Below are 24,193 nucleotides of genomic sequence, written 5' to 3'. Positions count from 1 at the left end.
CAAAATTCAAAACATTACTACAAACAAAAATATATTACGCATAGAAACAAAACCCACAGGAACCTTATTTTATGCCCATTTTATGCCCATCAAGGTAAATCTGTGATCGGATCAGGCTCTCTCCCTCTCTGTCTCTGTCTCTCTCTCTCTCTCTCTCTCTCTCTCTCTCTCTTCTCTTCTTTTCTTTCTCTCTCTCAGCGGGGGTGCACCAACAAAAAAGGACACTTGGTGGAAAAGGGGGCACCTGCAAAAGTTGACTTCATAGCGAAAAATAACAATCTTCAGAAATTACATAATCTACATTGAAAGCTTATCCCATTAATCAGGGACGATCTTCAATCTATATTTACGTAGTCCAAGATATATATTGCTTTTGCACATTATGGGGGAGACAATGATGTTTAGATGGCGATGAGAGGTGATAAAGAAAAATCTTGTCATGTAGCGCACACCAAAAATTAATAATGCCTGAAATTATTTTTTTTATGATTTTTTTTGTTGTTTTGTCAATGTAAATGCAGTTGCAATAATTATAAAAAAAACTCCCTTATTTTCCAAACCGTTTTAATCCTGAACAAAGAGCTAATTGATTACCTTGACATTCTCCGAAGTCCGGACAAAAGGGCATGAGATTGAAAGGATTATGTTGGAAAATGTGGCTTTTAGCATATGAATAGAATATGACGTGGTAGTTTATTCCCATCCGACTATATAGGGTGGCTACGGCCTGTACCCCTCAGCCTCCCTCCCCCTCCCCTCCCAACCTGGCCAAGCCCTCAATCCCTACGGTTTTCAAGAGGCTTCACGCCTCGGGATATTTGTCTAAAGTTTCGTTTATCAGGTTTCTATCAGCTTGAAGGGACAGGGAGTTTTTGACAATGGGACACTGAGGCGGGAGATGGGTAGGAAGCCATGCAGCGTTCTCTATTCAGAGGCGCGGAAATCGGCAGGAATTACAGAACTTACATGAAAGTGTAATATTCAGTGGAATTAATAAAGGCTACATATATGATTTCAATTTTTAAGTATATACATTAACTCAATAATTTATAGGTCTACCCCTTGTAAATTCGATGTGTTTTGTAACTCACATGAGAATTAAAGGTTGACTGGTTGCTTTGATATGAATACGACACATTCTCAAGATACATACAATCATCACGGAACATATACTTTTTTCACATACTTAAAAACTGAACAAATTGGTAAGGGTAGATGAATAATTTAGTTGTTAACTGCTATACCCCACCCCATATCCATCCCATCCCTCATCTTCGCTAGTCCCTCTTCTACTACAAGTGCATGCAGCTCCGAAGCAGCTATATAAACGGAGCATGCAGGAATAACAACGAGACAGTAAAACGTACCGCAATTTTGTTAAAATTTTCATCATCGAAAAACGAGAGTGAAAATTGTCCTTAACCGAGAAACCAATCTGGGGTTCGTTCAAAGCATCACTGCGAACATTGGTCCATCCCCTTTCTCGTGGCCTGAATAACTTTTTATTGATGTTTAGGAAACACAAAGCCGTGACCATAGCAACCCTAATTATAATATGAATCATTTTCGCCGAGCAAATCGCCGAGGGGTCTGTTTACTAAAGAGAAATGAAAATCGTGCGCGGTATATAATGTAGTTTACATATTTTATTAGACAGTTTTTGTAAAAATGTCCATAGTGCCACTAAAATCAAAGAGATGTAAATATAAATGTATAATCCACATTCAATTACATATGATATATATCATAAAATGCAAAATGATATAAAAGAAGGTGTAAATAAACAAAAACAACACAGATCCTCGATCTTCCGCCTGAAATAGTTCCGTGGAGATTTATAATGGGCAAATGGCGACCAGATATTTCACGAAAATAGAGATAGCGAGGTAGGATAAAATATGTTGACATTGGAATTTGATTTGATTATGCAGTTGTATATTTCACCATTCAGGTAATACGCATGTTAAGTTTAGCCGAGTATTTGGATTTTACTCCTTGAAAGCTGTAAAGGTTGGAAAATAGACTGTTCTTTGGATCATTTCGGTGAGGTGCGATTGCGATGTGTGTGTTGAAGTCTTCGGCCTCCTGTGGAGCCGAAGAACTACTCCAGGCTGTGGACGTAGCATAATAACAGCCCTGTCGTGGCGGGTCGGTCGCGGCTCAGCCGCCGTTGCCCATGGAAGTGCCTGTATAAAAATGCTGTTTGTGTAGTTTTTCTGGTTGAGGTTATTGAAGCAAAAAAGCGAATATTAATTACACGAAAGGCCCATTGTTCAGTAATTTTTAATCTAGATCTATTCCATCATCTAACAAAGTCTGCCCATCATGAGGCTTTACTGTGGATTTGAAGAATTGAACTTCATTTTGAAGCAGGTTGGATGAAAATTGGCAGGCAATTGACAATGTCAATATGACACGAATGATAAGTCCTTTGAAGGGTAATAATTAGTGAGTATCTAAGGGTATATTCTAAGAGTCTATAGACCTATTTGATTTGTCAGAGTATGATATGCAATTTGAGCAGGTGATCCTTTGTCTCTGAGTCTGAGGCTGTAACTTGATAAGTTTGATGATGGGGGTGACAAAGTTTGCGGAGATTTTAAAAATATGAAATAGTCTAGGCCTAGATCTATGATGTTTGATTCATGATTTTCTCATATTTAACATTAATTTATTTAGATCATTAACTTCAATTATTTCCAAACGGCAAAGGTTTTGACTACAAATTAGTGCAACTGGAAAATGTATCGTCAAATAACTTCAGAGATATCGCATTCTCGTCAAATAACTTCAGAGATATCGCAATCTCAGAGTTCGATGTCGAATCAGGGAATGCGCTTCAAGTTCAACTCAAGAAAACATCATTTAAAAAACAAGAATATACTAAGTGCACAGGGGTTTACAGCTGTTTTATCAGAAATAGTCTAGGATAAAAAAAAAATATATAAGAAAATTGCATACCTACGGAGCCCCGGAAGTGACATGGAGAATTTTTTTTTTCTCGTTTTCCTGAGATAAATTCTCATTTTCCTGAGATAATTTTTCGTTTTCCTGAGATAAATTCTCGTTTTCCTGAGATAATTTTTCGTTTTCCTGAGATAATTCCCGTTTTCCTGAGATAAATTCTCGTTTTCCTGAGATAATTTTTCGTTTTCCTGAGATAAATTCTCGTTTTCCTGAGATAATATTTCGTTTTCCTGAGATAATATTTCGTTTTCCTGAGATAATTCCCGTTTTCCTGAGATAATTCCCGTTTTCCTGAGATAAATTCTCGTTTTCCTGAGATAATTTTTCGTTTTCCTGAGATAAATTCTCGTTTTCCTGAGATAATATTTCGTTTTCCTGAGATAATATTTCGTTTTCCTGAGATAATTCCCGTTTTCCTGAGATAATTCCCGTTTTCCTGAGATAAATTCTCGTTTTCCTGAGATAAATTCTCGTTTTCCTGAGATCATTTTTCGTTTTCCTGAGATAATTCCCGTTTTCCTGAGATAAATTCTCGTTTTCCTGAGATAATTTTTCGTTTTCCTGAGATAAATTCTCGTTTTCCTGAGATAATTTTTCGTTTTCCTGAGATAATTCCCGTTTTCCTGAGATAAATTCTCGTTTTCCTGAGATAAATTCTCGTTTTCCTGAGATAATTTTTCGTTTTCCTGAGATAAATTCTCGTTTTCCTGAGATAATATTTCGTTTTCCTGAGATAATTCCCGTTTTCCTGAGATAAATTCTCGTTTTCCTGAGATAATTGACGGAAGTGACATGGAGAATTTTTTTTTTCTCGTTTTCCTGAGATAAATTCTCATTTTCCTGAGATAATTTCCGTTGTAAAATGAACAGTTAAAATGAATTGAAAAAATACAATTTTCTTCTAATTTTATAACGTTTTGGCATCTGAATGCCCCCCCCCCCCTGAGTACGATGTCATATATATTTACTGTAAATTGCGAGCGAGCGAAGAGCGCAATTAACAAATAAAAGACACTAGTCTTACTCGTACAAATTTAGGTACAATACCAATTTGGATGATAAATCTATCTTGATTCAAGAACACTTTATTAACAGACTGCCCGATTACATAGCTTTCTTATTTCATATCCGATTTTCCTCAAACTTTTATTAATCACTTTGTCTTATTTGTCTCCTTTTATTAAAATATAGATATTCTTAGGGTGGCCTTCCCCTTTAAGGCCCTTTTGGAATTGATAATTATCTTCATAAATATATCGAATTTCGACAATTGAATGTTGAGACCTACAAGGTGATGTGAATAACTGAATACCCCCCTAAAACTGGATTTAGGCCCTAGGCTGACGGCCGTCGGCCTCGTGGGCTGTCCCCTATTGTAATCGGGCAGTCTGTTAATAAAGTGTTCTTGAATCAAGATAGATTTATCATCCAAATTGGTATTGTACCTAAATTTGTACGAGTAAGACTAGTGTCTTTTATTTGTTAATTGCGCTCTTCGCTCGCTCGCAATTTACAGTAAATATATATGACATCGTACTCAGGGGGGGGGGGGGCATTCAGATGCCAAAACGTTATAAAATTAGAAGAAAATTGTATTTTTTCAATTCATTTTAACTGTTCATTTTACAACGGAAATTATCTCAGGAAAACGAGAATTTATCTCAGGAAAACGAAAAATTATCTCAGGAAAACGAGAATTTATCTCAGGAAAACGGGAATTATCTCAGGAAAACGAAATATTATCTCAGGAAAACGAGAATTTATCTCAGGAAAACGAAAATTTATCTCAGGAAAACGAAAAATTATCTCAGGAAAACGAAAAATTATCTCAGGAAAACGAGAATTTATCTCAGGAAAACGGGAATTATCTCAGGAAAACGAAATATTATCTCAGGAAAACGAGAATTTATCTCAGGAAAACGGGAATTATCTCAGGAAAACGAAATATCTCAGGAAAACAAGAATTTATCTCAGGAAAACGAAAAATTATCTCAGGAAAACGAGAATTTATCTCAGGAAAACGAAAAATTATCTCAGGAAAACGAGAATTTATCTCAGGAAAACGAGAAAAAAAAAATTTCTCCATGTCACTTCCGGGGCTCCGTACATACCAGGTATTTTGTAAGGCAAAATATACACTCTGCTGGTACCACATTTTACTAACTATTTTGATGACATCTCTCAAAAAAAAAGATTTCCGGGACTGACGCAAAAGACTGAAAATCGCCGATCTTTTGTCAATATTTTCATAATTTCACCCCCAATTCCATAGAAAATGTTAACTCTGAATAATTTAAGGTTCCTCTTTTCATTGGTGGTATCAGATTTCGAACTCTTACCAATTTCTTGAGATAGTGAACTAAGGTCACACCACCATACCAGTAGTGGCCTAACATGCTTGGGAGACTCTCCCATACTGGAGATTTAGCTAACAAAAGAAATAACACCAACAACAAGGCCATTTTTCCAAGCCAAATTTCTTCTCTGAGTTCAGGAGGCCATTGATTTTGTGTGTGGATCATTAACAAAATCTGTGATATAAAAATAGGACCCCCGAGGAACAGTGAATTTTTAAAGTAGACAGTGAAAAAAGGTAATTCTTATGAGGTTCTGCTCGTCATATTTGAGTTTTGAGTCGAGGTAATCCCTTTGCGGAAATGTAAATAAAGAAAAATTGGTATCCAAAATGGGAGTCTGTGTCCCAAATACTGTAGGCTACCAAAAGTTGAACTTAAACTGTAACTTGATTGTCCAATGACTAAATAGAACTAAAAAGTTATAACGTTAGATACAAAGGCAGTGTTAAAAGTCTTAAATCCACACTTATTTTAACTGAAAATGTTCACTTTTAACTAAAATCATATAAGTCCATATTACTGTTTGAACAAAAGGAAACCTTTGACAATGACAATATTTTCATTATCCTTTTCTTGATGCCGGGTTGCGGCATAGCAGCTCTGGTGTGTTGCCATGTAGCGGGCCAATGTTATTGTCAAATAGGTGATTCTTTAATTTGTTCCATCTATTATTTTTTTCTTGTTATTTACTTATTTGTGTTTAACATTTCTCCCATAACATTTCATTGTACAGGTCAACCTACATGTAATCCAGTGCTGCACCAGGATTCTTGGAAAGACAATTTTAATTTGCGCTCTGCGTCTAACTTCTATGTGGGAAGGATTTATCTGGAAATTTTCAACATGCAGAGCCAGTCAAGTACTATTGAAAAGTGTGAAAGCTCTCTGGAGCACTGATTGCCGTCCATCCATGAATCTAAATACAGGATAAGAGAGAAGGAGAAAATCAGCGAGTGACGACTGTTGACGTGATAAAGACAAATTGACTTGGTGCTGGAAGGCATAGCATTTCATCTGAAATCATGGACAAGTACGAGAGATTAGGGAAGATCGGAGAGGGGTCATATGGAGTGGTGTTTAAATGTAGGCACAAGGACACTGGAACAATAGTTGCCATCAAGAGATTTGTAGAGTCAGAAGATGACCCTCTCATCAAAAAGATTGCATTGAGAGAGATTCGTATGCTGAAGGTGAGTTCACCAAAATACTTTGATCTTAAGAAGTACATGTTTTTACAATATACATTTTTGCCACAAGGCAATTAAATGCGATTCAGAACATGCCAAGTTTGAAGAGAAAGTGCTTGCAAGAGCTGAAGGTATCACATTTTAGAATTACCATCAAACTATAAGTGGTCATACCGTGGGGTAGGAGCAATTTTTGTGGCATACCAGAATTGAGTAACCATATCTCCCATCAACCATCAACAGGTGATTTTATGTTCCTTGTGTAGAACTGTAGAAGATCTCGTACCAACATTCCATGGACATTGTCATATTTTTTGCTCCAATCTCATGGAATGACCCACATATTTCTCTGGCATGAGAAAAGGAAAAAAAGTTATAAATACCGTCATAAAGTATGAGACTGTTTGTTAATTATTGTTGCGAATTTGGTGAAAGTAAATTTTATAGTTGCAAGTCGTGTTTGAATTATAGAAGTTCAGGAGAGACGCTCAAATTTAGCATTACTTGGGTTCTTATAAATAAAATCCTAGAATCTACAATGTTTTCTTGATTTTCCCCTGGTACTTGGTAGACAATTTATACCGGTATTCATAAATTCAACCTAGCAAAATGGTATAGGGATCATAAATGTCTTGTAACATACATGTGTATATATCTGTGATTTTCTTTTTTTGAAATATTATTGGCAAATTTCATGGTTTTTCAAAATGATTATTTTCAATCAGATTTAAATATTACTGTAAGCAATTTCTTTGGTTGAATCATTATCTGGATAGCAAATATTTGGATGCACATTCCAATGATGCAATAAAAATCCACCATTTAGGTTACATGTACATTGTACAGGTACAGTATAGGCGGTGTCACACAGAAAAATCCCTTGAAAAATCCTTTCAAGGGAGAATTTTCTTGCTTTGTTAGAGGATTTTGATGGGATAATTGATGACAGACAGCAATTAAGAGGATAACTAAAGTCTGGATAACTAAAATCTGGATTGTTGGCCTCTGTGTGACACCACCTAATGTGTACTTTATGGTATCACAAAGGCACAATGGCACCACTGCATGGATAAGTTTGATTGCTTATTCAGGAATATCTACATTTCCTTAAATTTGTTCATGTTTTAATTTTCAAACTATAGGCGGTGTCACACAGAAAAATCCCTTAAAAAATCCTTTCAAGGAAGAATTTTCTTGCTTCGTTAGAGGATTTTTAATGAGATAATTGATGACAGACAGCAATTAAGAGGATAACTCAAATCTGGATTTTTGGCCTCTGTGTGACACCGCCTTATGAGGCAGAAATTAAACATCTATATAGGTTTACATCGTGTAGAAAAGTGTTCCTCAGTTCACAAAGAAAAAGATACAGCTATCTGAATACATTTATAATTGATGTTGAATAATTTGTGAGTGTTACTGTTATTAGTATTGTGTTCAGAATAATGCAGGGAATAATTTTCCTGGTATCGCATCGCAATTTGCTATGCATTTTTGCATGACTGCTATACAAAATATCTTTTGTGTAGCAGTTTTCTTCCATAGAAATGTACAGAATTTCATTTTAAATATTCATCCATCGGCTGAAATTGCTAATCAAAAAATTTGAGGAAAATTATTCCCTGTAATGGATGCTGTGGAAATTGGAAAATGCAAATTTTGACGGAAAGGTGACTAAAACAATGGATTTGCTGTGTGCTGAATCGTCAACATTTTGTAGCAATGATTCACAATTCACATTATAGTGAAAAGACATTCTTGATTTTATGTTTATTAGTGTCTGATTTGTATCTACTATTTTTCTTTGAGGATATCAACCCTGAGCAATTTCACTTGTTCTGGAATAAAATATTGTGTAACTAATTTTGTAGAATGTGTTCATACATTCTAAGAGATATTAATCAAATTTATAATATTCACATTGTTTACTCAAAATTTGATACTACATGCATCCTTTTCTATTACTTGTTTTAATTTGTTATTGTAATAAAATCATAGTCCACTTTGCGAGTTTTACTTTAACATGTTGAATATGATTTGATTTTGACATACGCCTATTTTTCATAGATTTCCACCCAAGTTAACTTAGGTTTAATCAAGAAGACTACCGTATGGTTTTTCAATGGAAACCGATAGTGTACATATATGTTATTCATACTCCTTAATTTTTGTCTTCCCTTTTGTTCGTAGCAACTTAAACACGAGAATCTTGTTAATCTGAAAGAGGTCTTCAGGAGGAAAAAGAAACTTCATCTTGTATTTGAATATTGTGATTATACAGTACTCAATACATTAGAAGCCAATGTGAATGGGTAAGAACTTCACAATTTTCTTTCACTTACAGTTTATATAAGAGATGCACAATGAGCATGTTAATATAGGTTGTAAAGAGATAGTACTTGCAAGTATTAAAGTGAGATACATTTTATTGTATGTACTTGTATCCATATCATTTTGAGTTCTAGTATTAATGTAAAATGAATTATTCATAGTTATTCAAACATCCATGATGCATGTGAAAAGTTCAGAATTACAAACAGATTTAAATAAATGATATCTGCCAGAAATTTTAGTAGGAAATATAGCAGTCATGTACATTTAGTATTGAGCGATGAACAGTAAGATAATTGTCCATGAACTCATGTTCTATTTTCAGTGAATATAGTTTCTAGCAGTTTTTCTGGTAATCAATCAGAATTATTTTGACCTACTTTTCCTTAAAATAGAATTCAACTATTGGTACTCAAGCTAAGCTTAATACATAAGGCGGAGACAAAAGGCATTTTTTAATAACTGTCAAATTATTATTTATTCCCTTGTGGCCTATTTATCTTTAATTATGAATGGAATCAAATGAAATTTCTAAGCTAGTAGAGGTTGTTGTGAAAATGTGTCCTTGAGCCATAGATTTGTCAAAGTGAGGAATTGGTCCGGGATTGATGAACATGTAATATACATGTATGCTGCAGTATTTGCTTCAATTTATGTATGTATTCATATTATAATCAAGGAATATTTTGTATTTCAAAGCATTTTAAAAAAAAGCTCTTTGCCACCCCTCCATAAAAGCAAACAACAAATTACAATGTTTACGGTATGTACAGTACAGTATTGCTTGAATAAAGTAGACACTCTCACACTGTGTCACGCATGACTGCATGTATTATTCCATGGACTTGGTGTTAATGTGTCTACTTTATTTCAAGCAATACGTATACAAAATAAATAATATTCTTTGACCAGTACACATTTGGAAATCTGCCTGTCTCCTTATAGTCCATACTTTTTTATTTGAAAAACTCATACTGTAGATTATATGATGTATCATTAAGAAATTTAAACTCAGATTTTGTGTGTTAGTGTGTTTGTATGATCTTTTTTTTTTAAATTGTATATTTTATTTATTTACTTTTGTTCCAACAGAGTCCCAGAAGGGCAGGGTATGAACATAGTCTACCAAACATTAGAAGCTGTCAACTTTTGCCATCAACACAATGTAAGTTTATTTCTAATATGCAAGCTTGGTTGTCTTGATATAGTTTCTTCTATGAGCTGACCATTGTCAAATATAAAATATTGATAAAATGATAAAGTGAAGTTATTATGAAATCTTGAATAGTATTTGTACACTAAGTAACTCATATTTGTTTTAAGTATATTGACAGAAGAATGTTGTACTGGGAATGGTGAAACACTGAAAAACAAAGCACTGAAGGATTTAATTGAAGGGCCAGCTATTAAATCTATTTAAAAAAATCTATTTAAGAACCTTTCTTACAACATACAGTAGTCTTATATTTGAAGAGTCCCTGCAATAATTTTTGTTGCACAATTTTTATAAATAGAGCAGTTATTTCTTAAGATTAAATGTTAACAGAAAGACCATATGCACAGAATAGAGAATCTAGATGATCATAACTCTCTTGGAAGCTACATGTGTGACAATTTGTGTCAATGCATAGCTCTAGAAACTCACCATAGTGTCATGTTTTTTGTATGTCTTAATATGCTTCTCTTATGAAATATTATATTCTCCAGTAGTAATTCAACCTTTTCTCTTTTCTTTGTTTTCATTCATCTCAGTGTATTCATAGAGATGTCAAACCAGAAAATATCCTCATCACCAAAGATGGCAGAATTAAGCTATGTGATTTTGGGTTTGCCAGAATATTAAGTAAGTATGATGAGAGTTACTTTGTTATCTATTCTCCATGTGTATGAAAGCCTGAGTGTATTTGTGCAACGGACAAGTTCACAAACACAGTCAAATTTATGGACACTTCTCTTGAAAGCCTGCATGTACATGCAGATCAGTTGCATTCATGTATCACAAGGCATCCTGTTTTGATGAGCAAAGGAGATTCCATACATCCATTTTTAGCTATATATGGCAGACAACCTAATTGGAAATTTTTGTATTAGTAACTGAAGTGGTACATGTATGCATAAATTTGAATTCATTGGTGAACTGGACACTGGTCCATTCTAATGTCCTTTGTGTTACAATGTTTTTTCTCTTCTTTCACATTTGGATCTATAGTTATTTTGTGTGTGTGTTAAATGATACCTATATGTGGTTGAATAAAGTCATGATAGAACATGTGCAAAGATAAAGTACAAGAAATGAAGCCAAGCATGCATGTATTTGAATAGATCTGATAGAGAACTAAATTGGAACCATGCACGAATGAGGACGAGAAGGCATGTGTGCCTCGCAACAACAGAGAGTGAGAGGAAGAAAGATAATTATCTTTTCGTGCTACAGAACTAATCGCCCTTGAGATGTCTTCAAAAATCAATATTGCTTAGCTGCTCCACTACCAAGATATGCTTTGCCTCCAAGTGTTTTTCTCTTGCATTCTGGTGATGAAATTAGAAGAAAGGAGAACCACCCACTCTGCACGTGTGGTGCCAAGCCAGCACGGTGGGCACCGATTGATGCAATCATGTTGCCACGCCAACTACAAAGCACTTGATATTACGGTTGCTAAGGCATATATGATATGCCGTGCTCGCTGAAGACAGCTGTTCAAATATGAAAAGCGGATTTATCCTGATGACGAGGAATTATAAGTTTACAAGATGCAGGGATATTACGGCGAGATCCCCTTTTGGAAAGTTTACTGTGGCATGATCATATTGCCAAGCACAAAAAGCAGTTTTTCTGAACATGTATATTGTGTTCCTAATTTTATTTTTTAATATGACAGAATCGCACATTATTGATATATTCATTCTATTATATTTATCATTTGTTGAAGATGTTATTGAAGCAGTTCTTACATTCTCCTTAAAAAGGTCATGTCTGTGTAATTAAGGTATTCATTTTTATTGAATTTTTTTATTATAATATTAAAACTGATTATTTGAATCATGAAAACATTAAGACATAAATAGACTTTACTCATAGTCAACATGCTGGTTTATTCTTAAGATTCCTGTTCAATGGATCATGAATTCATGATACCTTTATGCAATTTCTGAAAATGTAAGCTCAATATTTATAAAACTCAATATATTTTGACATGCTGACAAAACATATATTTTAATTATCCTAAAGAAATATATTATGATGGTAGATGTAGGCTGGTTCATGGGAGAGAAAGAGAGAGATGGAGGGAGAGAGAGTGAGAGAAAAAGGAGAGGACAAATTACTACTCACTTGCAGTCGTTATAATCCTGGACCGTGCAATTTAATCATCAATTCCAGGCAGAGCAAACATGCGTGTTTTTGTTTGCATGTTTCCATGGAAACGATAATGCCTCATTTGTGCTGATCTTAATTTCCACATGATGGAGAATTGCAGATGGGTACCCATTAAGAATAATTGATCAGTCCTGGCTTGTTTGTGAAATAATTTGCAATGAATGAAGGCTTGGTGTAAAATTAGATTTTTAAGTGGATTGGTTTGGAGTTGAAAGATCTATACGGAGCTCTTGTCTGAGAGCAATTATTAGAAACTGCATATTGATGTGTATTCTTTACTATTCGTGTCTTTAATGAGGGAAGCTGCATGATAAATTGCATTAGTGCATTGCTGTGTTTAAACAATGTCTTTGTCATACATGGTATCTGGACATGTACTCTGTACACAAATTATTATTGGTTACAACTAATCAGTTCTAGGCCTAATCTTCATCAAATATTCACAAGGCAATCATGACTGAGAAATTTTTTATACATGTATTTTTTTACCACTTTTAGGCTATCAAAGCAGAATGTCCGATATAACAAAAATACATGAAATATAATAAACAAATATGTATTTTGTCTTTGACTTGCTGATTTCCCTTCTCCATTTATGACAAAATCATATGATTTTAATACATATTACATTGCAAAGTTTTAATAGTTCATGACTCTGTTTTCATTTTGCCTCGTAAATGTATATCATGCATGCACGAATTTGTATTGTAAATAGGGTATTGTCATATACACATGTTGTATGACGTAAACAATGTGCAAAAGTACATTTACCCCTTAAATCACTATCCACCATCATTGATTCTTTACATACAATAATCGATTGGGTTAAATGTTATTACCGTAATACAATAATCGATCGATTGGGTTAAACGTTATTACCGTAATGAAAATATTTACATTAAAGATAAAGGTGAGTTCTGGTAAAAAAAAAAAAGTGAATTCTCACAGAATCAAACAAAACTTACACTGAATGTTCAAGATTACAGATAAATGTCATTTTCCAAACAATTTTGGTAGAAAATGTATACTGGTCGAGTCATGAGCATAGAAAGATTAGGAAATCAAGGTTAGTAGCCCAGACACCATTTGTGTAGTCCCATATACATCTTTCTGTGTACAGTGCTTGTTACTTTACCAAGACTGGGCCAAATTTATTATGATTTTGATGACTCCAGAACTTTGCAGTACACACCAATACTTACAGGCTACATGATCAACTTTTCCTGATCCATTCCACACCTTTCCTTTCACAATGCAATCGCATGACCAGAACTCACCTTTATCTTTAATAAGAATAGACTATTTTGCATGAATTACAACATATTCTGGGTTTTGCTATATATTCATGGCTAAAAGGCAACTTTCATTTATCACTTCGGGTCATACCTTTAGATTTAAAGATTTAAAATTTACACTGATTTAGGCATACATAATGAAAATGTTGAATTCATTATTTTTTTCCCAAAAATTAAACTTTTCAAGATTTCAAGATTTTCAAGATATGGTAAAAGTAGATAACTACATGAACCTAGATGTTTTTTTAATTATTTGAATAATATATACAGAGTGCCCTTTCAACTAAGTGAGGGGCCATGCAGGTGAAAACAAAATGAATAAACTATGCATTGATAGCATATTATATTGTGTTTGCAGTATATGTAATCATTCATATGATTGGAAATACCCCTGTTGATTGTTATAGAAATACACACACACAAAAAAAGTGAAAGTTCATTCATTATTAATTGTTGGGTAAGATAAAACAATCAGCTTTTGGCTAGAGTGAATACATTTTTTTTTTTTCTAGTGGCAGGATGTCAAAATTCAAAATACCGGTAGCTGAATAAACAAAAGAACCTGTAAAAAAATCCACTCTGTTGGGGACCAAAAGGTTATTGTTAGCTGCATTTTGTGTATTGATATTGTGTACCTCTGAAAAGTATCAAAATTTAGTCTAAAATTCTGTCATAAATTATGGCATTTCAGAGATAAATTAACATCTGAAATACAACTCTTCATTCAAAAGTAACCATCCTAATTGCTTGAAAGTTACCCAGAAGGAGGGATATAATTAGCAATTAATGTTCCATCACTGAATATTTCAAGAAGTATTTTTGCTTTTAAACTGTATACCGGTACATGTACATGTACTGTAAGAGAAATGTTCTTTTTGTCAGCTACACACTATATTACATGTATGTATTTCTGCTTTGCTTTCAGCTGGTCCCGATGATGAGTATACAGACTATGTAGCGACCCGATGGTACAGAGCACCAGAGCTCCTGGTAGGGGATATGGTGTATGGCCCACCCGTTGATGTATGGGCCATCGGTTGTGTAACGGCAGAACTCATAGCAGGAGAGGCGCTCTGGCCGGGCAGATCAGACGTGGATCAGCTGTATCTCATCAAACAAACACTAGGTAAACTAGAGTTTAGGTCAAAGTAACAAGCTCCATGTCATAAGGCCAGTCTTCATCAGCTCGAGATTGCCAAATAACCTGCTATTTTAACTATCCCGATCGCAAATTATCCAGCTAATTTGCATCTTCATTAGCCCCAAGTTGCAATTAGCGGGATATTTGGTCGAAAAAATCATACGCTATTTGTCCGGTGTGTCCTCACCAGCCTGAAGACTGGCACTATGCACGAACGCTGAGCAAAATATCCCGAGCTCGAGTTTTGAGCTGATGGAGACGCGATTTGTAACTTCTGGCTTATTTCCCAAATCAGAAATAGCGGGCTATTTGGCAATCTCGAGCTGATGGCAACATACCCATAGTTTTTAAGCACTTGAATGGAGATGTGAAGGTCGAAGGTTCTAGCCAGTGTGTACAAATCTTTTTGTTGTTGTGGGAGCTCTTTTAGAATTTGGTGTTGTTTAAGTGTGATTTACTCCCAATAATATTTAAATATTTTATTGTTTTTTTTAATTTTTTTTTTACTAGAGCTCTTTTTCAGTTTACGAAAGCTATTTCAGAGCTTACTAGAGCTAAATCGCTCAACGCTCCCGTGTATTTTTGTGGCTGATTCAAGCCCGGTACAGCACTAGTAAGCTATGGCTAGACATTAATCTACAGGTATGCCACACTCTGCTTGTGTGTTGAATGGTTGGTTTACCAGTAGGAAGGAATTCCTTGAATGCTGTAAGCATTGTAATCAGTAGCCCAGATAGAGCCAGGGTGATATTGGCTTGTGTGGTGGATATGTGTGTTATAAAAATATCCAATATAATGTCATTGTAAATATTGGGCAGGTTCAATACAAATACTAGTCATGTCCCAAATGTAAGAAAATTTTAATGGATAGTAAACAGAAATTGTCAGTTTGACATCGAATTCATTGCCTTAAGCGATGGCATGTCCAAACATGCAGTAAATTGATAACTTTGAGGTCAGTTTCTGTTTACAATTCCGGCAAAGTCTGTTGCCTATGGAATATAAGTGATCTCAGAGTTAAAACGATATATTTTCAAGCTGCAGTACTTTTAAACAGTGTTGTCACCAGTACTTAGCACACTTGATGTTGATACAGAGCGATAATTTGTTTTCTGAAAAAAAGGTTGTATTCTCTGGAGAAGATTTAACTTACATTATCTCTCTCTAATTTGTTAAATACATGTGAAAATATTATTTGTCCTGATTATGTTTCTTGAGAATGTGACGTATTAAAGCTTACATCTAAAAGAAATTCAACAGAGGCCCTAATTCAACCAGTCCATCTTTTATTCTTGAGTTATGATATGTTGTATGTTATATGTTATATGTTGCATGTTGTAGGCCATTTCACTCAGTTTGCACCAAGCTTAAACACATTTCTGAGTTGGATAATGCACTTAGATATTTTTACTGTAACTAACATTATCTCTCAACCTGCAAAGAAGTGCCATAATTAACTAAATTATTCAATGTATTAGAATTTTGTTAAGTATGTGAAAATATTTATTTGTCCTGATTATGTTTCTTGAGAATGTGACATATTAATGCTGACATCTAAAAGTATTCAACAGAGGCCCTAATTCAACCAGTCCATCTTTCATTCTTGAGTTATGAAAAACACAAAAGGCATAACATTTACAAGGGGCACATGTGTATGAATAATTTTAGTTGTTTACTGTACATGTATGCTCCTCAAAAATCTCTGCACCCCCATGTTGTAAGGACATTTCACTCAGTTTGCACCAAGCTTAAATACATTTCTGAGGTAGATAATGCATGCAGTATGTAGAGGAGAAATACTGTATATGTTGGCCATTTTTTAGCTTTAGATTTGAGCTTTAAAGTAACGCAAGAAAGGCATTGACAACAAACTAAATTTGAGTATTGATATTTTGAGATATTTTGTAGAGATCTTGTAAAGGTCATATCATATGACTGACTTTTAAAATACCAATTTGTCTCCTGATCAGGTGATTTGATTGACAGACATTCCAAGATTTTCAGCACAAATCACTTCTTCAAAGGCATGAGTATTCCTGAACCAGAGAGGAGGGTAAGTTGTCCACTCTCATACTATATAGTTGTAAACAGTAAATGAGTAGATTTCTATCTCTAAAGAACTTGTTATATTCTTCTGTTGTTAAAAACACAGGATCAAGATAGAAATGCAGCAAACCTGACAGAAAATGAACCATTTCGATTTTAAACTGCCTTTTACTGCTTAAAGTTTGCTTGCATATATATGCTACCTTAAATCTTGTCGGTTTACTTGGTTTTTTGTTTAAAGGTTTAAAGGTACTTACTACATGTATAGCACTTGTATCTTAATACACTTGGATAAGTAAGTACACATAGGACCATTGGTGCATGCTGCTACTTTTATTCATCCTCACCTGCCATTCATTTATTACACTAGTAAAAACTACTGTGGTAAACCGCAGTATACCGGTATGTGAAAAAGCCTAACATAGGCAGAGACACTGGATCATAATGTATGTTTATTTTGACTATATATCTTTGTGATATTGTATGTATTGTATCTAAATGTTTTTTATGATGAATGAAATAAATTTGATTATCTATCTATCTATCTATCTATAAACATGGGACAAAAAGATTCAGATTCTTGATTGTGCTGTAGCTCACAAATGATGAATTTTTGCTTGAATCATATTCCAGATAATAATAAAAAATAAAAAAATTATTCAAGAGGTATTTGAATAGACTTGAAGTTCATAGAAACCATTGACCTCTTAATTTGAGAACACTTCTTAATGGGTATCGCGTGTGACATCTGTTTGAAGCCACCTTTTAAAGAGCCAATTAGGTTTTCTTGTAAGTTTTCTTCTGTTGTTTGCATGTGGTATGTTTCCATTGTAAGTGTGATAATTGTACCTTTACTTTGTATGTTTCTCTCTGATATTTGATAATAACAATATGTTTTATGGTTTTGGTGTGCCACAGATACCATTAAAGGACAAGGTTAGGAATCTCAACTCGACTGCATTGACTTTCTTGGAGGTAAGATATCGTTTTTTAATTTAACCATTATTGTGCAAAAACATAAAGAAAAACAAAACTGTCTACAACACTTCTATTAATGTTATGTCAAATCAAAGTCTAATAATCTTTTCAGCAGCTCTGATATGGCAGTCAGATATTGGTCCCCTGCTTGTTTCTATAATTTGGGAATGGCTGATATTTATAGATATTTATAAATTGAATGTCATAGATGTTAGTGATATTATTCAGTTAAACTCTATCATTAAAATTATAGATTTTATTTTTTGACAGTGTATTTAACACGTTTAGGGACATTTTTCTACAATACTTTTCTGCATAAAATGAATGCAAAAGCTCTCAAACAATTTGTGTTACTTTCACAGAACTCTTTGATACAAAATATCAGTGGTGGACAATTTCTGTGTGGAACAAAAAAAGAGCATAATGTAACAACTTGCTTCCTCATTATCATAAACCAATCATCTCATTTTTCTCACAGGCTTGCCTGCAGATGGATCCCGCTGACAGACTAAGCTGTCAAGAGCTGATGGAGATGCCTTTCTTTGACAGGCATAAGGGTCTGGACGACAGGCATTCAGACTCAACAAATGTCCGCAGGCACAGATCAAAATTGGTATGACATGCTTTGTACTTATCTAGATCAAGACTATTTGTAAATTCCTGTTGATCTGTAGTGCTATCCCACTGTTAAAGACTGGAGGTAAAGAAAGAAATCCTCCCCCCCCCCCTAAAAAAATGATAGACAAAAAATAAAGAAAAAATAATTTTTGCCCTTCATCCATCGTTCAAGGCTCGTTCAGATATGGCATGGTTAACGGCTGCAAAAACTCAGCCATAGTTTTTGAAGTTTAAAATTAATGGCAACTGCGTCAACAAATGACTTGCATGTATTCACTGAGCTCTGTGTTTATCAGATGTGAAGCGTATTACAGTTTATGTCATTAAAACACTGCTGTGGTTTTGATGCGTCATATCTGACGAGCCTTTACTGGGTTGCAGGAGCAGGAAGGCAGTGAGAAGCGAGGTGTTCAGTTTGTCTAAATAGGATCCCTTTCTTTGTTTTTACATCAAATTTCATTGATTGTTTCCCTTTATTTGCTAGAATGCTGTAGGTTAATTGGTTGCTTAGATCCATCATCTGTACTTGCTTTATCCATCTGAAGAAAGGAAGTTGGATGATTGATAAGTTGGATGATTGATTGGTTGATTGATTGGTTGATCGATTGATTGATGGAGTGATCGATTGATTGAATTTATGTGACGTTAGCACCCTTTTTACAAGGAATGTCCTTTTATTGTGTACATTTAAGATTCATACAAAGAAAAACTGACTTAACTTATTTTGGTTATCTGTTTCTGTTGACAGGGTCTTCGCAAGGACAACAGCCACTTACCTCAGCTGAACTCCCAAGGTTTACAGGAAAGCCTCTCCAAAGGTCACCAGAACCTGGGACACAAGAAAGTAGAGAACGAGAAGCTGCTGAAGAGGGACCGTCTACCAAACATTGATTCCTTTAAATAGAGGGAATCCTTAAACCAAACATAGATTCCTTTGGAGTGACCACTTACCGAGTAGTGATTCCTTTGAATAGTAACTACCAGGTTGTATTCAAGACCAAGCCTCTCTGAGTCTGAGACCCAAAGCGTCATCGCTGTCAAAGACTTGATGGAGCATGTTAGTGACTTTGACTGCATGCCCTATTTCAGATGAATTTTGTTACTAATCTTATTGTCCTTGATATTGTCCGTCATTTTCTGACTTATCAAGTGTTGATTCTTTTAAATAAACACTACCAGGTTGTATTCAAGCTCAAGTCTCTCTGAGTCTGAGTCCCAAAGCGTCATCACTGTCAAAGACTTGATGAAGCACATTAGTGACTTTGACAATGTGCCCTATTACAGGTCAACTGTGTTACTAATTTTGTTGTCCTTGATGTTGTCCATCATATTCTGACTTATCAAGTGTTGATTCTTTTAAATAGTAACTACCAGGTTGTATTCAAGCTGAAGCCTCTCCTAGTTAAAGTCTCAAAGCATCATCACTGTCAAAGACTTGATGAAGCACGTTCAGTGGCTTTGACAATGTACCCTATTACAGGTCAACTTTGTTACTAACTCTATTGTCCTTGATATTGTCCTTGATATTTTCCGTCATATTCTGACTTATCGAGTGTCGATTCTTTTAAATAGACACTACCAGGTTGTATTCAAGCTGAAACCTCTCAAAGTGTCATCACTGTCAAAGACTTGATGAAGCATGTTCAGTGGCTGTGGCAATGTGCCCCATTGCAGGTCAAACTGGGTTCATATTTTATTGTTGTTCATGTTGTCTGTCATATTACGATATTAAGGACTCTCTTGCTGCGGTCATGCCTCGTATACATGATCAGTTAACAGTTTAGGAATAGGAAACCCCCTTTCCTCCGAAGAATGACCAAGCATAGGTGACGCTCTTCCAACTTCAACTCCACATCTCGATCTACATTATTGAAGAATCTGAGGGGTTGTACTAATCCTTGCAAATTTGAGTTTCCAACCCAATTTTTTTCTGTCAAGAAATACATTCTTCTTTATATCAGAAAGATACTGCTAGGAATTTAACCTGCATGCGCACACAATTTACCGTGATTAAATCTGAAATCTCTGAATTATTACACCTGTTCCATAAAAATGTGGAAAGGGCAGATTTCAGCCAAGCTGTGTGTACTAGCATTACAGAAGCAGCACCCGAAGAGAATCCACATTGATCATTTTGTTAGTGAATAGACAAACATTAGTCTAATGTAGGGGCAAATTGTTTTTATTTCTTCATTTTCTTTGTTTATATATGGACAATCATGACTATGTAAATGTGACTCTTATTATTAAAGGTGATATGATTATGACTACTTATTCATGTATTTTCTAAACAAATTTATTGATGAAAAAAAAAGAATTCATGTAGCTCTTGTTTATTTTATTTGTTAACAAAAAAAAAGATGGACAGTAAAGTGCTATTTATAAGCACCAATTATGGTTAGCTTTATTGTCTGAAATTTGATAATTTTGTTTTTTAATATATAATTCTATCCTCTAAATGAAGGTACTGTGTAAAGTTTTACTAGTTAAAAGTACATGTAAACTGGTACTTATATTTTGTGCTGTATATGGCCAAAAAACAACAACAACCCTTTCTTGTTCTATTTCTGTGTTTTAGTCCGATTGCAGACAAATTTGTTTATTGGAATGTCTAGCATGACAGACTACAACCAGACGTACCACTGGTTTATGCACAGAATAATGATGTCAGAGTTTAATACCAAATGTTCAAGTGATTTTTTCAAATAGTATTATACTAATGTAGAATGTATTTTACAATGAGAGATGTCACATATGTAATTATTAAAACATATAGTTATTATTGGGAGTTTGAGTTATTTGAAGCACACTGCCTCTGACAAAGAACATTGCGTATGAAAAACCAAATATCTAATCAGATTTAACAAGCTTGTAATCAAGAACTTTACATGTCCTGAAGATGTGTATTAAAGTGTGTATTAAAAACCATATACCTAATCAGTTTTAAAAAGCTTGTAATCAAGATCTTTAGATGTACTTAAGATGTATTAGCAGCAAAAGAAATTGAAAAAATGTTTGTATTTTATCTGAAATCATTATTATTGTGTAAGATTTGTGATAGTACATTGTATGCCTTTAGCAGTGTCTGCAATAATGCTTTAATGATGTACTAATTGGATTCGCCTTAGTCATGTACTATTCTATAATGGAAAAAAGGGATTAAATTACATGTGCATGTTGTACATTAATTATAGTACTTCTGAACAATAATTTGCGTTCTTAAATCGTTTATGATTAGAGAGTAATGCCAAAATGATCATGTACTTGTAACATAAAAATCTAGTACTAGGAAGTATGAAGATTGTGTTTGTTTATTAAAATCTCCAGATAGAAGTGCTAATATCTAGGTAGATAGATAAACTAAAGAGTTTAGAAAATAGAGCAGTGGACTTTCATAATTTCGATTTTCATTGAGTAATTCTTGTGTGGATAAACAACAAATAGCAGTGTCTATGTGCATCGGCTATTTTCATGTTTAAAGTGTTTATAGGATAAGCATGTGTAACTATTAAAAGGTACTACAGAAATTACTTAGTCACCAATAAAGTGATGAAAAGGCATTACACATATCAGTGGGGATACTCGAGGTTTAAGGTACATTGCGCCTTTTATTTTGAACTCAGACGGGTATTGTTACCTGCTCTTACAAAATTGATTCTGATTTTGTTTTGAAAGACTGCAAATTTGGAGCAAGCAATTATATATAAAAAAAGCCTGCATCATTTTTCCTATCTCCATCAAGATTGGCATTCTCATTGACTATTACACACCCATTATGAGATCACGGCTTTATTTTCTTTGATATTGTTTTCATGTATATGTATGTGCATATTTTTGTGTGCACTTCCTACTAAATTTGGTACCAAAAACGTTATGCGTATATGGAGAATGTTCAATTATCGTGTAGTTGAAACTATGAAATGACTAGATCGATTTACTGTGTATTTGACTTGGGACATCATTATTTGGTCCTTTATCCTCATCATTTCCTTGTTATTTTATGTTTAAGAGACTTCTGAGAGGGACAATACAACTTCTCTTCACTTCAAAATTGAGCAGAGAAAGAGACGTCTTGGAATTTCAATGTGTAGGATTTGGAGTATGATGAAACTTAACTTTTCGTAATATTTATTGAAGTTGTAGAGTACCCAGATATGCAAATATCCATTGTATTCCTTGTTTTGTTGTACATGTATAGCGTAGTGTATCATGTCCATTATTGCACAACCTATTATGCCTGCTACAAGGCTCTTAGCCCCATTCAGACGTGGCGCAGTAAACTGCCTAAAAAAAACGCTGCAGCAAAATAAAAACATTTTACATGCAAATGAATTGCAAGTAGGAGTAAGGCAAACAAACAGAATAGCTACACTTTTAAAATTGCAAAGACCCTTATACATACACTTTATGTGTAATCCAATATGTCACTTGCACCGCGCTTATGTCATTTTATTTTGCAGTTTTGTTTTAGGCAGTTTACCACCTCGTGTCTGAATGGTCTTTAGGGCAATCTTGTTCATCTGGCTGTAGATATTCCTTGTTTCTGAGGTGTACAGTGATTTCCCCATGGAATCAACCGGTATCGAGGATTGAATGTAGTAAACTAGTAATCTATTCTTGTCTATGAATGTATGAACTCATTGAGAAACATGTATATAGTAGGAGAGAGGAGAAAGGAGAGGAGGAAATGTTTGTGATTTTTTTGTTTTTTCTTGGTCATAACTACTTTTCTTTTGTAGAAGAGATGAAATAAACTAGAACACAATACAGTCATTTCTGTTAGTCTTAACTTGTGTATTCATTGATTTGTTCTGATAATATTGTTGATGGTTCTTTCAGTTTGCACTGCCCCTCCCCCTGAAATTAACCAGAGTTAATTATAAGAAAATCTGTGAAATAAACCCATTAGCAGAAATCTTGCATCTAAAAAAAGTGCCTTACTCTCCTCCCTCCCCCCCCCCCCCCCTATTGAGATAAACTGAAACAGAACACAAAGAAACATGTATATTTCACATTCACACAGTTTTATTGCATTAGAATATATTTTGTACAAATATATTAATACTGTTGCAAACTACATACAAACATTCAATCTAAACATCTCTTGTAAAAGACTAGCTACATGACCACACTTGAAACCAAAATGCTCATTATCCAACTCCATGCTATAGTCTGTGAGTAATTGATTCTATTTGTAAATGGCAGTTGAGAATAGAACATTTTTAAAATGTATTCAAATTTATACAGGCTTACCCATTACAGTCACCTGTTATATATCATTGTAGCTCAATAACCAGAATGGAAGTTGCATACATTAGTTGTAATACTTGGTTGGACATACATGATGGTTTGTCCAACTTGACACAGGTGAATGAAATAACTATTAAGCCATTTACGCTTAAAATTTGATTACAATTTAATAGCTTTGATTGAGGATGCATGTATGTAGATGAAATCGTGGATAATAAATTAAGAATTCCATGGCAGTAGCACTTAATTCAGTACATTATAATCTGTGACATTTTAGACAAAGGTTTAACATATATATGGGTCATTCTTGTTGGATACATTCCAATGTGCCATACATTCATACATGTAACTTTTCTTGTTATTTTAATGGCATGTGTAAGCCACAAAGCTTTGGTGAATGTCCATTGCATCCAACTACTTCCATGCCTGTAAAATTTACCTAGGAATAGCAGATGAGATGGTATCTAATCACAATTTGCTACACATTTTTAGACATGGCTACAACCTGATATCAACGATTTTGAGGTGAGTTTGACAACATTCTCAACTGCTGATGGTCTGGCATAATTTGTATATAAATGTATGATAATTTGTTTGGGTAAATGATTATTAGGACAGACTGTCAATCTGGGATCAGTTTCTCAAAA

General features: G+C 34.3%; 1 protein-coding gene across 2 annotated transcripts; it reads left to right on the top strand.

The window, feature by feature from the left end:
• Window positions 1-1,790: 1,790 nt before the first annotated feature.
• On the top strand, window positions 1,791-23,069 carry LOC762801 (cyclin-dependent kinase-like 1). Of its 2 annotated transcripts, none has more exons than XM_030998808.1 (10): window positions 1,791-1,886; window positions 6,058-6,514; window positions 8,702-8,823; window positions 9,935-10,007; window positions 10,595-10,685; window positions 14,439-14,639; window positions 16,625-16,707; window positions 17,619-17,675; window positions 18,157-18,291; window positions 19,045-23,069. In XM_030998808.1, exons 2-10 carry the CDS (start codon window positions 6,347-6,349, stop codon window positions 19,198-19,200), a joined length of 1,086 nt encoding a protein of 361 aa, XP_030854668.1. In that variant the 5' UTR covers window positions 1,791-1,886; window positions 6,058-6,346; the 3' UTR covers window positions 19,201-23,069. The 2 variants fall into 2 exon arrangements, with proteins under 2 accessions (XP_030854668.1, XP_030854669.1); XM_030998809.1 differs by having other exon boundaries at window positions 1,848-1,951.
• The last annotated feature ends 1,124 nt before the right edge of the window (window positions 23,070-24,193 follow it).

This window comes from Strongylocentrotus purpuratus, unplaced genomic scaffold (genome assembly GCF_000002235.5).
Source record: "Strongylocentrotus purpuratus isolate Spur 01 unplaced genomic scaffold, Spur_5.0 spur5_scaffold_5, whole genome shotgun sequence".
In the NCBI taxonomy this organism is placed as follows: Eukaryota; Metazoa; Echinodermata; class Echinoidea; order Camarodonta; family Strongylocentrotidae; genus Strongylocentrotus; species Strongylocentrotus purpuratus.
This window is presented reverse-complemented; position numbering and strand designations above follow the sequence as displayed.

Bases quoted from the DNA above. Each gene is read 5' to 3' on its own strand.
- LOC762801 (XM_030998808.1), top strand. From the start codon at position 6,347: ATGGACAAGTACGAGAGATTAGGGAAGATCGGAGAGGGGTCATATGGA. The intron at 16,708-17,618 runs GTAAGTTGTCCA...GGTGTGCCACAG, and splicing joins TTCCTGAACCAGAGAGGAGG to ATACCATTAAAGGACAAGGT. The intron at 18,292-19,044 runs GTATGACATGCT...TTCTGTTGACAG, and splicing joins GCAGGCACAGATCAAAATTG to GGTCTTCGCAAGGACAACAG.